Source organism: Hetaerina americana, unplaced genomic scaffold (genome assembly GCF_022747635.1).
Source record: "Hetaerina americana unplaced genomic scaffold, ioHetAmer1.1.p SCAF_105, whole genome shotgun sequence".
Taxonomy (NCBI): domain Eukaryota; kingdom Metazoa; phylum Arthropoda; class Insecta; order Odonata; family Calopterygidae; genus Hetaerina; species Hetaerina americana.
This window is the reverse complement of record NW_027286126.1, coordinates 776,760-790,797: the sequence shown is the minus strand read 5'-3', so window position 1 is coordinate 790,797 and position 14,038 is coordinate 776,760. Positions and strand designations below refer to the sequence as shown.

The 14,038-nt window shown below is 35.2% G+C and overlaps 1 protein-coding gene across 2 annotated transcripts in view; it reads left to right on the top strand.

The window, feature by feature from the left end:
* SCAR (wiskott-Aldrich syndrome protein family member 3 SCAR) overlaps positions 1-14,038 on the top strand; it is a 106,309-nt gene that overhangs the window by 86,497 nt on the left and 5,774 nt on the right. The window contains exons 6-10 of one of the 2 annotated variants that reach the window (XM_071599102.1): positions 2,992-3,021; positions 4,155-4,310; positions 7,242-7,408; positions 8,017-8,265; positions 11,144-11,759. In XM_071599102.1, the coding sequence (XP_071455203.1) occupies positions 2,992-3,021; positions 4,155-4,310; positions 7,242-7,408; positions 8,017-8,265; positions 11,144-11,759 (1,218 nt within the window). The remainder of the gene's footprint in view (positions 1-2,991; positions 3,022-4,154; positions 4,311-7,241; positions 7,409-8,016; positions 8,266-11,143; positions 11,760-14,038) is intronic. The other variant, XM_071599103.1, reaches the window with a different exon arrangement.

Here is a 14,038-nt window from a genome sequence, read left to right as displayed (position 1 = left end):
TATTTCTGTCTTCGTTAGATTATTCATCATGATTTAAAGGGACTCAGCAGATTGTTTTCTATCAAGTCAATTTTTTAATTGGATTCTTATTGGACATGCTTAACTAAATGGGATTTGAGGAAGAACAATTTATGGATTAAATGGCTAGTACTATACTACGGTAGTTTACTCAACTGATGTACCATTTCTTTCTATTTTTCTTCTAAATGCTAAATTTAATGCCAATTACAAAAGTTATTCAGCAATGGAATTTGAATGATGGTTCATAAATGAAAAAAAATTTAATTTTTGCATACAATAAACCAATGCAGTTATTGTGATTCAGTGTAAAGGCAGTCCTGACCAAATGTGTAGGTGTTTACAAGCTTCTAAGTAACAATAAATCAAAATTTCTTTGAAGAAATTTTTAGTCATCATCTGTTCCTGTGGATCTAAAACATTATTTATTTTGGAATTTTCCCCATGGCACATGTGATAAAGTGATTGAGTATTGTAAAATAACGAGTATTCATTGTGAAGAAATTGCATTTATGCTATTATTTATAATGCAAAAAAGAGTTCACTCTCCCCTCTAAACATTAATTCTCCTTACTGGGTCAATAAGCTATGGAAGTATTATCTTCAAACTTTATAGTTTCAGGCACATCTTTGTTAATGTGATAAATAATCAAAGTAGTAACAGATGTAGTACTGTTCCAAACTATTTGTTGAAATAAATATGACTGGTTTCACCTTATTATGGCATCTTCTGCCAACATTCTGGAAGGTACATCTAAATATATCCTCCAAAATACCCCTCCCTCTACTGCTCATGCTTCCCATGCTTCAGCATGTTGCTAAAAGGTGCCTTATTAAGGTGAAACTAGTCACATTTACTTAGATGAATAGTATAGAAATATACCATGGCGATTGCTTCTTTGGATAGAAATAATATGCGGGTGGTTCAATAATTAGAAAGTCCAATAGATGGCATTCACATTATCAGAAAAGGTTTGATTTTTAGTGAGCCTCATCTCTCACGAGATTGCTGTTAAACTTTCAGCTATATCCATCATTTGATTTCATTTTCATAGTCGATTGAAGCGACAAACTCTGGTAGACCCATGCTACTCAATGTAAAAGGCTTAACACAGAAAGAGATCAAAGTCAAGTTAAATGAAGTTCATGGCACCTCTGTTCCTGTGTTTGTGACTGTTTATAATTGGATAAATGAGTTCAAAAGTTGCTGTACATCCACAAATAGTGAACATCATTCAGGAAGCCCAGGGGAAGTGGCTTCCTCCCAATTGATTGACGAAGTCCATGTTATGGTTTGTAGTGATTGACAAATCAAAGTTTGCAAAAAGCGATAGCCACAGTCATATCACAATGTACACACAGTATTTTAAATTTTGCACAAAATCTTGAGTGTGCAAAAAATCTTGGCAATATGGGTGCTGTGTTTGCTCTCATGTGAGAATAAATGCAATCATGTGGTTGATTTGGAGAATGGTTTGGCATTTTTTCATTCTTAATCCTGATGAGTTTCTGCATGGATACATAACTGTAGACAAAACGTGGATACACTACTGCACTCCAGAGACAAAGGAACGGTCGAAATAATGAGTTTCTAAAGGCAATTTGACTCTGAAAAGGCTGGGAAAAGGTGAAATCAGCTGATGCTGATTAGGTGATGGCTATAGTTTTTTAGGATGCACGTGGAATCATGAGCATCAATTACTTGCAAAAAGGGCAAACTATAAATGGAAACCATTGTGTCATTATTGTGCCAGTTGAGCAAAGAAATGATGCAAGAGTGTCCTCATTTAGAAGAGAAAAAATTCTCTTCCATGAAGTTGATACATGGGAGAAACCTGCAAAAATTATAGGATAAAATTCATATTATCACAAAATCCACCATTCTCCAGACATCGTCCCCAATGACTTTTTATAATTTCCAAGCTTGAAAAAATGGCTTGGTGGAAAACAATTTACGTCGAACTAGGTCGTCATCGCCAACACATATACCTATTTTGAGGAAATTCTGAAATCCTATTTTTGGATGGCTTTAAAAAAGTTGAAGAAATGATGGGAAAAGTGTGTTTAGCTAAAATGAATTATGTTAAAAAAAAGATTCTTCCTTAAATAATTTTTCTATATTTTCCTATGGAATTATTGAATGACCCATGTATTATTTGTAAAATGAACTGATGCAGCATCTCAACCTTGACTTGCTAGACCTATGGCAAATTTTTGTTCATACTGTTGGTGCATCATGCTTCAGGCCAACCAATGTAAATCAAAGCTTCCCATTCAAAGTGAGAGGAGGAGACATAGTAATGTTAATATAACTCCCCAGGTTTCAACCATCGCATTTAACTCTTAATTTTTTCACTCAGTCAGTGAACAATGTATCAAGGCACCATTGTACCAAAGAAAAATCATTAAATGATAGTTCAGAAGCTGAATGTATTTATGTTTAAAATTTTCACTTATATTCAGGGGATATATTGAACAAAGCTGACCTAATTAGTATTATGAGTATGATATTCTGAGCCAACTCGGAGGTTGAGATTAAAAAACTCAAGGTTGATATTTTTGAAATATTCTCGTAAGTATGGAGTTATGCCAGCCTCAATGAGAAAAGCTTTGCCTGTGAGAGTCTCATTTGACCTATTGCATGGCCAGTCCTTAGTCTTCCTTAGTTATCGAATGCAAATTACCCTAATGGGTTTCAAAGACTTCCCTTCTGGGTATAAATGTTTTGTATGAATATAGTAATGATCATATTAGTTTTTTACCAGTGAAATAGCCATAGCATTTTTAATACCCAAAATCTAGTACCTACCTTACTCGGGTAGTAAACACTTAGTGAAGGTATTCCTGATTGTTGGTTGGGTCCCCTCATTCTGCAGGCATGACTGATTAAATGTATTTTTATTGTAATCACTGAGTTGAGCATGTTTCTGTGGGAACTCTGTGTATCATAACTCTTATTTCCTTTTCTTGTAGCATTCACAGTTAGGGGACCTGATCCATGAGGCAAGTTGTCATAAAAGGAGGTGACGTGTGGGGCTTGTGGGGGTATTTCTTTTTACTACTGTTTTGTGATTCCCTGTGGCTTAAGCTGGAATGTCATTTATTAATAGTTGCTGCTTAGCTGCATTCCTGTAGATGCATGTGTTTAGTAAAACACTAACATAATAATTTGACTGAATTTGTATTTTTAGGTGCCCTTAATATTGCTAAATAGCTGTTGGGTGTGGAGAGGAGGTCATGCATTTCAGATGCATGCTGTCATCATTTGTTTTATTGTCAGTTTTGATACTAAATTTTTTCAGTCACATCGCTTTGGAAATAACCAAGGAAAGGTGTTTTTTGAATTGTGGACTGGTGCAGTGCAGCTCGAGCATAAATTTGTGTAGTATTTTAAGATTAATTGATCTCTTTCGGGTGTTATGGTACATTGTGGTTTCGTTGTTTTCTAATTCCTGTAGTTGATATGGAAATTGAATTTAGATAGTGTTTATTAACAAACATTTGTACTCAGAAGCACTAATTATTTCATGTATTGAAGGAATAAGAAAATTTTGTAAAACATCTAAAGTCCAATAGTATGATTGTGTGGGGATTATTTCCTTGTTTGATATAATAATATGTAGTTAGTCTTACAATTACCTGACTAAACAAAGGTGAGTATGTGCATTAAAAATACTCTCCTTTTCCATGAAATTGGACTTGGTGTGCTTAAATTACATATTAACCACTCAAGTATCTTATTAAAAGTGTGATTTTTCTGTTGCTATTTGCTAGCGCGAATACAGAGCTTATGAAAGCTGTGATAATTAATTAAGCTTTATGGTTTCAATTAAAATTGTATTGCACTTAAATCTGTAGCTGTAATGAAAATTGTTTCGTAAAGATTCCCTTTGCTTTGGTACATAATCTGGAATCAAATTATTGAATTGATGTAAAAAATGTGACTTGTGACATTTGCAAAATTAGAAAATTTGTACATCTCCACATTGATTCACTTCACAACCAGGCCTAAAGTAATGTACAAATAGAGCTAGTTGTTGGTTGGCTAAATTTGCTTTCGATTTTGATCTAGGAAAATATTTTGCCTTTAAAGTTCAGTTGTAAGTAAAACTTGGCCATTTTTTTTATAAATGCAGCCTCATCGACCTAGAACTGAAGGCAGTAGTGGAGGACGACACAAGAAACGGGTCAGACAGCCTCATAACACCCGAGAGCGTCAGAGGCAGCTGGCTGTAGGGCATGGGGAATATATAATGCCTCAGCCCCAAAATGTTCACTATAGAACACCTCAGGTAATATGAATTTTACATGAAAATATTTTGTGTGCTTTTAAGCTAATCTGTGATTAACTTTCCATTATAATAAATAAAAGTTCAAGCGGTAATAGCCAATTGAGATATAAGTGAGCAGTTTATGCCCAGGCAAATATTCAACAAATTTATTAAAAATGTAAGCTGCTGATTTCTCTATTATAAATAAATGAATATATATGTATTTTTGCATATATTTGTGTGTATATATATATATATATATATATATATATATATACACACACATATATATATATATATGTACATATGTATATATATATATATATATATATGTACATATGTATATATATATATATGTACATATGTATATATATATATGTACATATGTATATATATATATATATATATATATATATGTACATATGTATATATATATATATGTACATATGTATATATATATATGTACATATGTATATATATATATATATGTACATATGTATATATATATATATATGTACATATGTATATATATATATATATGTACATATGTATATATATATATATGTACATATGTATATATATATGTACATATGTATATATATATATATGTACATATGTATATTTATATATATATGTACATATGTATATTTATATATATATGTACGTATGTATATTTATATATATATATATGTACGTATGTATATATGTATATATTCACTAAACTTGTGGGTCACAGTAGTACAGGGGTAGAGCGTTGGACTGCTGACCGTAGGGCAAGGGTTCGATTGCCAGGCAAGCCTCTCTGGGCACCTGCAGATCCACCCAAGGTATGCAATTTTTCGGGCACCAGATCTTCCTGGGAAATCATAATGGGCCCAGGGAAAGGAACTGGCCCCCCTACCCTGATGTGTGAATTTCACGTGCTGTCGGGCTTTGTACTGGGTAAACTTGACCATCACATACTAAACCAACCTTTGGGTTGATCACTGTGTTTATGGTTTTTTTGTACTTCGTTCGAAAGTAAATCTCTTCAAAATTCTTCAGATAACACAAGATACAATCTTTGATTTAATTTACCAATGAAAACTTTTCCCCAAACTGAAAACAAATTTTTTGATTCATACATTGGTCAGGTTAATCTCCCAACCTACAATCCCAACCCTTTCGAATTGTGTATTCCTTGACAAATTATCATTTGCTGTTGTCTACACAAATTTTACAGACCCTTGTTTATATGTTCTTGAAATTTGTTTTTCATTTATCTTCTTTCCAATGTACGTAGATGATTCCAAAGTGAGAGTGAGGTGGATGAATTAATAAGAATCTGCAAACTCCTCTTTTTGGGATAATTTTTTATTGTGGATTTGTAAATTTCTAAAGAATCAGGTTTTCTGATAAAGGCAATTCCAGTAAGGGGAAAAATTCTATTCCTCCATGAATTTTATACTGGTTTTTGGTCCAAAACTGACATCTGTGAAGTTTGAAATGTGAAAATTGACCTTGCAACTGATTATGGAAAAATAGGTAAAAATTAGCAGCTTTGTTTGTTGAAAGCAAGTTTGAACTAGAGCAGAAATGTATTTATATGAAAACATGAGGATTTGGATGCTGAGTTGATAAACTGGTTTAAGCAGACAAAATGACTAAGTGCCAATATATGGTCATGTATCATTGGCAGAAGTGTAAACTTGAGTGATACAGTTGGCATTGATTCCTAGTCAAATTGTGCTGGTTGGAGTAACACAAGGTGGGAAATAAAAGGGCATTTTTGTTTCTTGTCAGTCAGGAAATATTTCCTATGAAATGCTGAAGTGGACTGATTCTATCTTGCCTAAATTGCTTAAAGGCTTATCATATGAGGTTCTTCTTAATATTGATAAAAGAGGAATTTTTTGTAGCATTCTGGAAAAGATGTGTGTATTGAAAAGTGGCATACACACTTGATAAATGACCACAAGCGATTTGAATTCCTCCCTGAGTGTGAATGTAAGTTGCCATAAAATGGATTTTCCAGAGTAAAACCTAGTGTATGGTATGACTTTAATTACTGGTGCGCAATAAAAACTCTGAACATTATTGCTTCCATTGAGAATAATGAAAGAAAAATTGTTCTCAATGAAAATTTTTTTTATATCCACCTTCTAATTTTTTAAATCTGAATTCTTTGACAAATGCGAGATGTCTGGAAAATGATACAGCAATGCAGTATTTGAGAAAAATAGCCTATCTAGAACAATTAGGCCATAATTCCCTTCAAAGTACTCCACTTCGGACCTCATACACTTATCCCATAATCTCTTTTCCAATTTTCAAAACAATCTGCAAAGTCCTTTCTTACAATGGTCATCAGCTGCCTTGTCACATTTCTCTTTTATTTCATCAACGTCAAAAATTTCATGCTGCAGTTGCAGGGAATTTACTTCAAGCTGCAAACGATGACCCAGGTTTCTTATAAAAGGGTCATAACTGGAGATAGTTATTGATCTACGACTATGACCCTGAAACAAAAGCCCTGTCTACCCATTCATCAGTTGATGAAATTAAATAGAATGCGATGATGCAGCTGATGACCATTTCAAAAAGGATTTTGCCGTTTGTTTTGAAAAATGGAAGAGACATTGGGATACATGTGATGCCCCAAGGGGAATAATTTGAAAGGAACTAAGGCCTCGATAGCTCTAGCTAGGCCATTTTTCTCAAAATATTGCACGGCTGGATATATTATGGACAGACCTTGTATAAGTAGTCTATGACAAAAGTTAGTTTTTATTATTATTTATGAGTACATTTTAAAGTTAAATATGGTGGTGGACTTCTTTTATTCTGAAAGATCGTCAAATATCATGGTATGGTAATCCAAATGTAATGGAATGCAAAAACATAAGAATTGAAAGTGAAAAGGTAAAATCTTCCAATTTCACCAATGATAACTAATTTTTGTTTTCATGCTAGGCCATTCATCAAGTGGATGAGACTTTGTTGGGTCGTGTTAGTATGGGTGGTTCAGAACCTCGTCCACCTCGACCCAACAGCATTGAACTTAGAAGAAGTTACCCAGAAGAAGGCAGAGGAATGTACAGTCCTCGCCATGCCCATAGCCCAGCAGAAATGCATTATCGGTAAAATTTGTGGAAATTAAAGAAATGGTTTTTTTGCATGTTGTGTAATGTCTTCAACATAATTAAGTTAAATTCTTTGTTGATCCTTAATGGCTCTAGTTTTTTGTTTTATCTTTATGGACATCCTATATTGATTATTTATATTTCATCTTATAAAGGAGTGCCTGAAGCATAGATGATATATGAATGTATTTAGTTTTTGAGTCATGCCAGTAAAATTTGATCCCATTTAGTTTTGGATGCACATAGTTACCAAAACATTTGGCACATAGTTACCAAAACAATGCTGCAGGTTTTTATCATCTGTGAAAAATAATAAATTAATATTAAATTTTCATTGTTTGCTGAGTAATAATGAGCATTAAAACCATAATTTAAATTTTATTTGACATTGTGTAGCCTTGTTCCAAAAATAATGATTCTCTCTTTTGAAAAACATTTTCTGGGGATATATTAGTATTGTCAATTCTTGGAAAATGTTTGGCCATTCTGGGAAACATGGGGAGGATTATTTGCACGCTGTTTGCTTACTTTGCCAATTTTTCAAAGTTTACAGGCTCTAGTATTACTCATGTTTCTAATCACATATTTATTGGTTCTAAATGCAGGTCTAATTTCCCTCAAGGCTATGATGAGGCTTTGTATCATGCTCAGTATAACCAAGGTCAACAGCAAATATTGAGTGGAGGTGGTTCGTCTGGGAATGTCGGGGATGCATCAATGAGTGGTGCATATGGGGGTGGCTCACCAGCTCCTTCTGGTACTCAGACCCCAAATCGAACATCAGCTGCACGTGCAACTTCACAGAGGCCTTCTCAGCCCCCACCTGCTCCACCGAGTAACAACTCCAGCAATAGGTAAATTTGATTTACTGCATTGAATCTATTGACAGATTTTATCAGTAATTGACTTATCTTCAAATATTAATAAGTATTGCTGTAATGATCGGTGTTCGGTTTTTCCTCAAAAGAGTTTGAATGCTTGATTGAAAAATGGTTTTGTTTTAGATGGCATACCGTTCATCATCTTCTTCACTCCTGTATGCACTTGTCATAATTGAGGTGTTTGAATTGTATATTTTTTTAACATTAATTCGAATCATGAATCTAAATTTAATGGTTCTTGATTAATTAATCAAGTCCACCTGTTTCTCCTTCAGAGTGCATTCTTATTTAGATAATAATTGGCCTAGTGTGACCACATAAGATTTAGAGCAGTTACTCCATGAGAAATAGCTGGTAGGTAGAATGTTACAATCCTGTAACTGACCACTGGGCCAAGATGCTTAGAGCAATCCAGTCTCATGAGTTTTCAAAATTTCCCATGATGGCTCTGTTGTACGAGGGTCATCCGGAAAGTAGTACCCGTTCGTGAAATAAAAAGACAAAAGTAAATATTAACAAACATAAAAAATTTTATTTGAAAGAGGATACTTTAAACTACTTCTCAACATAATCTCCAAGCAAATTAAGGCATTTGTCATAACGTGTGACAAGTTTCTGTATTCCTGCTGCATAGTCCTTCGCCGCCAGCTCATTGAGATACGCGAGGGACCCATCTTGCACAAATTTTTGCATAATGCAGATGGTGTTTAACAATTTCATGAACAATTGTTCGAGAAACATTGGGAAAATGCTCACAGATGTCATCAATTGTGACGCGCCGATCGTTCCTCACGAATTCGTCAACTGAGCTCACCAGTTGGTCTGTAATGACAGACGGTCTCCCCGAACGCTCATCGTCGTGTGTGTTCCCCCTCCCCATGTTGAAGTTGCGACACCACTGCCGAACAGACGACTCGTCCATTACATTGTCTCCATACACCTCCTTTAATTGGCGATGAATATCACATGGGCGAACGTTTCTTGCATTGAGGAATTTAATCACTGCCCTCACTTCACAACTGGCGGCGTTCTCAATTTTTTTAAACATTGTAAACAATCACAGAAACAACACAGGCAATGCTAGCGTCACGCAACTTGGCTCAGAGAAGGCAGACAAGCCACTGAAGCTATCTGACCTCGTCCAGCGGCTACTCGCGTCGTCAGCACTTCATGCGGCACGAACGGGTACTACTTTCCGGATGACCCTCGTATCTGAGTCAAATGTTGAGTTTCTGAAGTAACAGCTCACTGGATGAGCCAACAGTCAAATCCTGAATGATTGTCAGTTTTATGTTAAACCATTATTGTTGACAACTTTTTGCTAATAATGTCAATAGGTTTTTAAATATCATTTGTGACATTTATTGGTACTTTTACTCATAACTCTCCTACTTAGGATTACTGCAGCCCATTTGCCATTACAGTTAGAGGTTGGTACACCAGTTTTCCATTTATGTTTCCATTGCTTTGTTCATGAAGCAAAATAAATTTTTTCCAACTACACATATGATAATGTGCATAGAATGAATTTAGGTAACTTTTATTTGTTATAAAATATATATTGTAAAGTCAAGTATATGAGGTCTATGATAGTCTATTACTTATTTCAACTTTATGACACCTTTGAGTTAATATGATAGTATTGTAATTTGCCTGTTTGAATTTCACAGAAGCTAATAAACAGTGGTAATACTTAAAAGAAAATTTATGAAAAAATTGCCTAATTAGCTATTCACTTGCTTTAAACCTTCATGTGCATCGGGAGCAAAAAATCATGTGGTACAATGTTATTGTCGATTTAGTGTATCTAAAAAGCAGTTAATGATTCAAAATTATGCAAATTATTAATCGTTCTACCTTGATTAATAGGAAGCAACATCTGTCATTAATGATGAGAATGATTGCTATAGATGTTCATTGTTGACTTATGATTAATGCATAGGGCAGTCATCCCTATTATAAATTATAAATTTCACCGCCATAATAATTTTGTACCTTTTTATAAATATGATAGTTAATTTCACCTGTGAAATGTAAATAGTATATTTTCCATGCTGACCCAGTCAGACTTCGGTCAGTCACAGAAAATGTATGCTATCACTAGATGTGCACTTTTTTTGAACTAATTTATTTTAGGACCTTAAAGTCTGTTACCCTCAATTAAATATTCATAGTCATGTGTCACAACTCTTCTGTGGTTAGTTTAATGCACACACACTAGCCCAATTACTAATTCGACTGCACTTAATTCATGTATTTTAAATCAAGGCTTTGATCAATTAGAGATTTCCTGGTCAGCAGCTGTTTATTTTCAAATAAAATTTTACAGCTATCTTTCTAGATTTCTAGGCTACAGTTGGTTTTTTGTGTTGGAGTAATAATATTGTTGATATGGGATACTTCAGCTATTAATTGCCTCATGTGAAAATCTTATTGCTGTGTAAAATTTCATCAGTAGCATCCTTTTAAATTATATCTGTGATAGTTCCTTCCCCATGGTTAACTTTAGGTAAAATGAACCACAAAAAGGATAGCAAATTAAGCATGCCTTTCTTATCCTGCTCAAGGATAGTGTATTTTTCTCTAGGAAATTACTTGGCATTCATAATTTCTCTTATCCTTCTCCATCTCATTTTAATATTTCCTAAACTCCCTTTTATTCTCTTCACATTTTTATCATTCCATACTCATAGCATAGGGTATTTACATTTAGAGATGTTAAACCAATTACATGATTGTAAATATAAAGATGGCTTTCCTCGCAGGTTTTCATTCTTTTTCATTTGTAAAATTCTGAAAATTTTTAGGTGTACTTTTTTGTGGTGATAGCCATCTCATTTTTTATCCCCAGCACACCCACGATTTCATCGGCCACAGGGACTCCAACTCGGGGTAGGAGCATGAGTGCTGGACGAGAGACCCTTCCACCTCCACCACCCCCTCCTACTGAATCAACACCCAGTGCATTCCCTGGTGCCAATGGCCCAACACCTTCTCACCTTGTGGGTCGTGGGGTGATGGGCAATGGCAGCCGTTCGGGTAGCCCCCTAACCACTACGGAGAACCATTCAACTCCAACGCACTGCATGGCCAATGCTGTCTCTCCCCCTTCGGGTGCAATGCAGACTCCAGCTCACCATGCCCATGGAATGGAGGATGGTGGTGCTGATGGCGTGGACCTCCCACCTCCCCCACCAACACCACAACGGCAGGCACCGCCACCCCCACCTCCCCCACCTCCTGCTGATCCTAGCCGGTCTCTGCCCCTTCCACCACCCTCTCCCCCGCCACCCCCTCCCAATGTTCAGCCAGATGGCCGGCCAACATCTCCGGGTGACCCCCCACCACCTCCTCCTCCCCCACCTCCTCCTCCTGTGTCTCTACCCAATGGCCCCATCACAGCTGTTGTTCCTCCTATCTCTCCACCTCTTGTGAATGGTGATGTTGGCAAGGTGCAGGTCAAGCAGGTCAGTATTTAATATCCGTTTTTTCCCAGGCACTTAAGATGTCTTCCTTGATGAAGTGACTTCTAAGAATGAATTTTTCAGTCCAGTTTTGCATTCTAATCCTGCCAAGGTTAAGGCCATTTCTTTAATTCTTGTATTTTGATTGTGGATATTTTATGTGTACCTTTACATAGCAAGGACTCAATAAAGTATTATGGGTTAATCTGGCAATCTCCTAATACAATGTGACCATGGTTAGCTGCATCCCAGTGGACCCTGAAGCCAGCATATGCATCTGAGCATAAGCGGCGATAAATTGATTTGCACTTTAGTGAATGTGAATTAAATTTACTAAGTTTGAATTTTTTTTGTAAGAAATCTTTTCCTTGTGGAACATGTTGAGATTATGATGCATTTAAATAAAAAAATTCAAATTTAAAGTGATGGATTTAGACCAAATAGATAGCCATGAATCACATGAGTAGATTTCCTGTCAGATTTGTCTTGTATGGAATCAAAGCTGTCAGTGCAATACTTAACATTATTTGAGAATACCAGTGGGATAGAGTGTACTGGGCTTGATCTGATGGGCTCTATCCAGTAGTCCAAATCTCGGTTGTCAATGCACTGTAATTCTGCAGTATACACTGCTTATATAAACTATGGCACTTGAACACCCAGGCTATATGGTTATCTATTACTAGTGGGTATTAGAACAAAAGCATAGCCACAAGTAAATAAAATGTTTGTATTATGTTAACCATTCCTTTGAACCTTAGCAACAGAGTTTCTGTGTCTCTGTGACCTTCTTTACTTCTACTAACATAAAAAAATATAGGAATCCTCAGTCAAAGAATATGGTCAACATTTTTATAAAGATGGCACGTGACTGCCCAATTTGATTGCAAAGCAAACATGAAAAATATCATAATACAAATTTTAGGCTGAAGGGCTATAATGACTTAATCACATCCCTTAAAAAATGTTGATTTACCTACTGCCAATATAAAGATGGTAGAGTCAAAAATCCAAAATGGGTTTACCAGATGAAAATCTGTGTAATTCGTTCTTGGGTTATTCCTGTAATCATGTTTATATTCTCACAACATGGGTAGGAAAGGTATATGCCTGCACACCATTTAGTCTACTTGGCGGAAGTCTTTTTTTCTCATTCAATGCAGAGAATCTATGCACTGCAAGAACTACCCTTTATTATCCATGGTAGTGTTTTATATTACTTGTGGCATGTTCTGAGTTCAGAAACATGATAAGTCACAATAGACTTGAACAAAATACCACAGGTATTTTATGAATTCCTGAGATATCTAAGAGCCCATTTTGATATGTCCAACTTGTAGCTAGGCAGATCGGGTATTATAGATTTAGGTGTTTAACAGTCAGATGTAAGATTTGATAGTTGCCTTGTTCACGATTGCTGTGAAGTCTCTGTGGATCTACCAAAGGATCAAGGTTTCAGCTGCTGATTATATGATAACTAACTCTAAGATCAAAATGTGGAAAGCTGGCGTTCTGACTGGGGTAAAACCCACAGATATACTAGCAATCAGTTTTGTTACTCTGCTTAACCGGTCTGTCAGATTGGATATTTCAGCATTGTTGTCAGATGAATAATAGCAATCTCTCTCCCTTAATTCTGGATATAATAATAATAATAATAAAAAAATAAAACTTATTATTTGGGGCAAGTTTGAGGCTAGATAGTCCCATCTTCCACCTAACCCCTTGTCATATGCATGCATATTAAATCAGTAATAATTGAAACAGTGTGTGTATACAGTTATTATCGGCAAATCCGATATAAAAAATATTAATAAATAAATAAAATAAATGTCACATAGGGAAAAATAAAATTGGGTAGAATGTAAAAAGATATATACATATGTGGGGAAAGTGTAAGGATTGTGGATTGATATCCTTGACGAAAAACCCACTGCAGGAATACATCCACACAGGAAGGAGGGAGGGTATGAAAAACCTGCAAAACCTACTGACATATGACTATGTGCAGATACCTAATAGTAGTGAAAGCGTGATACATATCATGGAAACAGAAAGGAAAATGTTGCATTATATTGAAAATAAATTGCGGAATAAATATGTTGAAAAAATCAAATTTAAAGAAAATAAGTTAGTAAATAAAAATAAAAAAATAAAGAAATAAATGCTATGGGGGTTAATAATAAGTAAATGGGGATGTTAAATTTTAAGGCTTCCTTGATGTCTTTCTGATGAAGGTTCCAGGCTGCTTCCGGGATTTACCGTTGAATAGGGTGACTTGT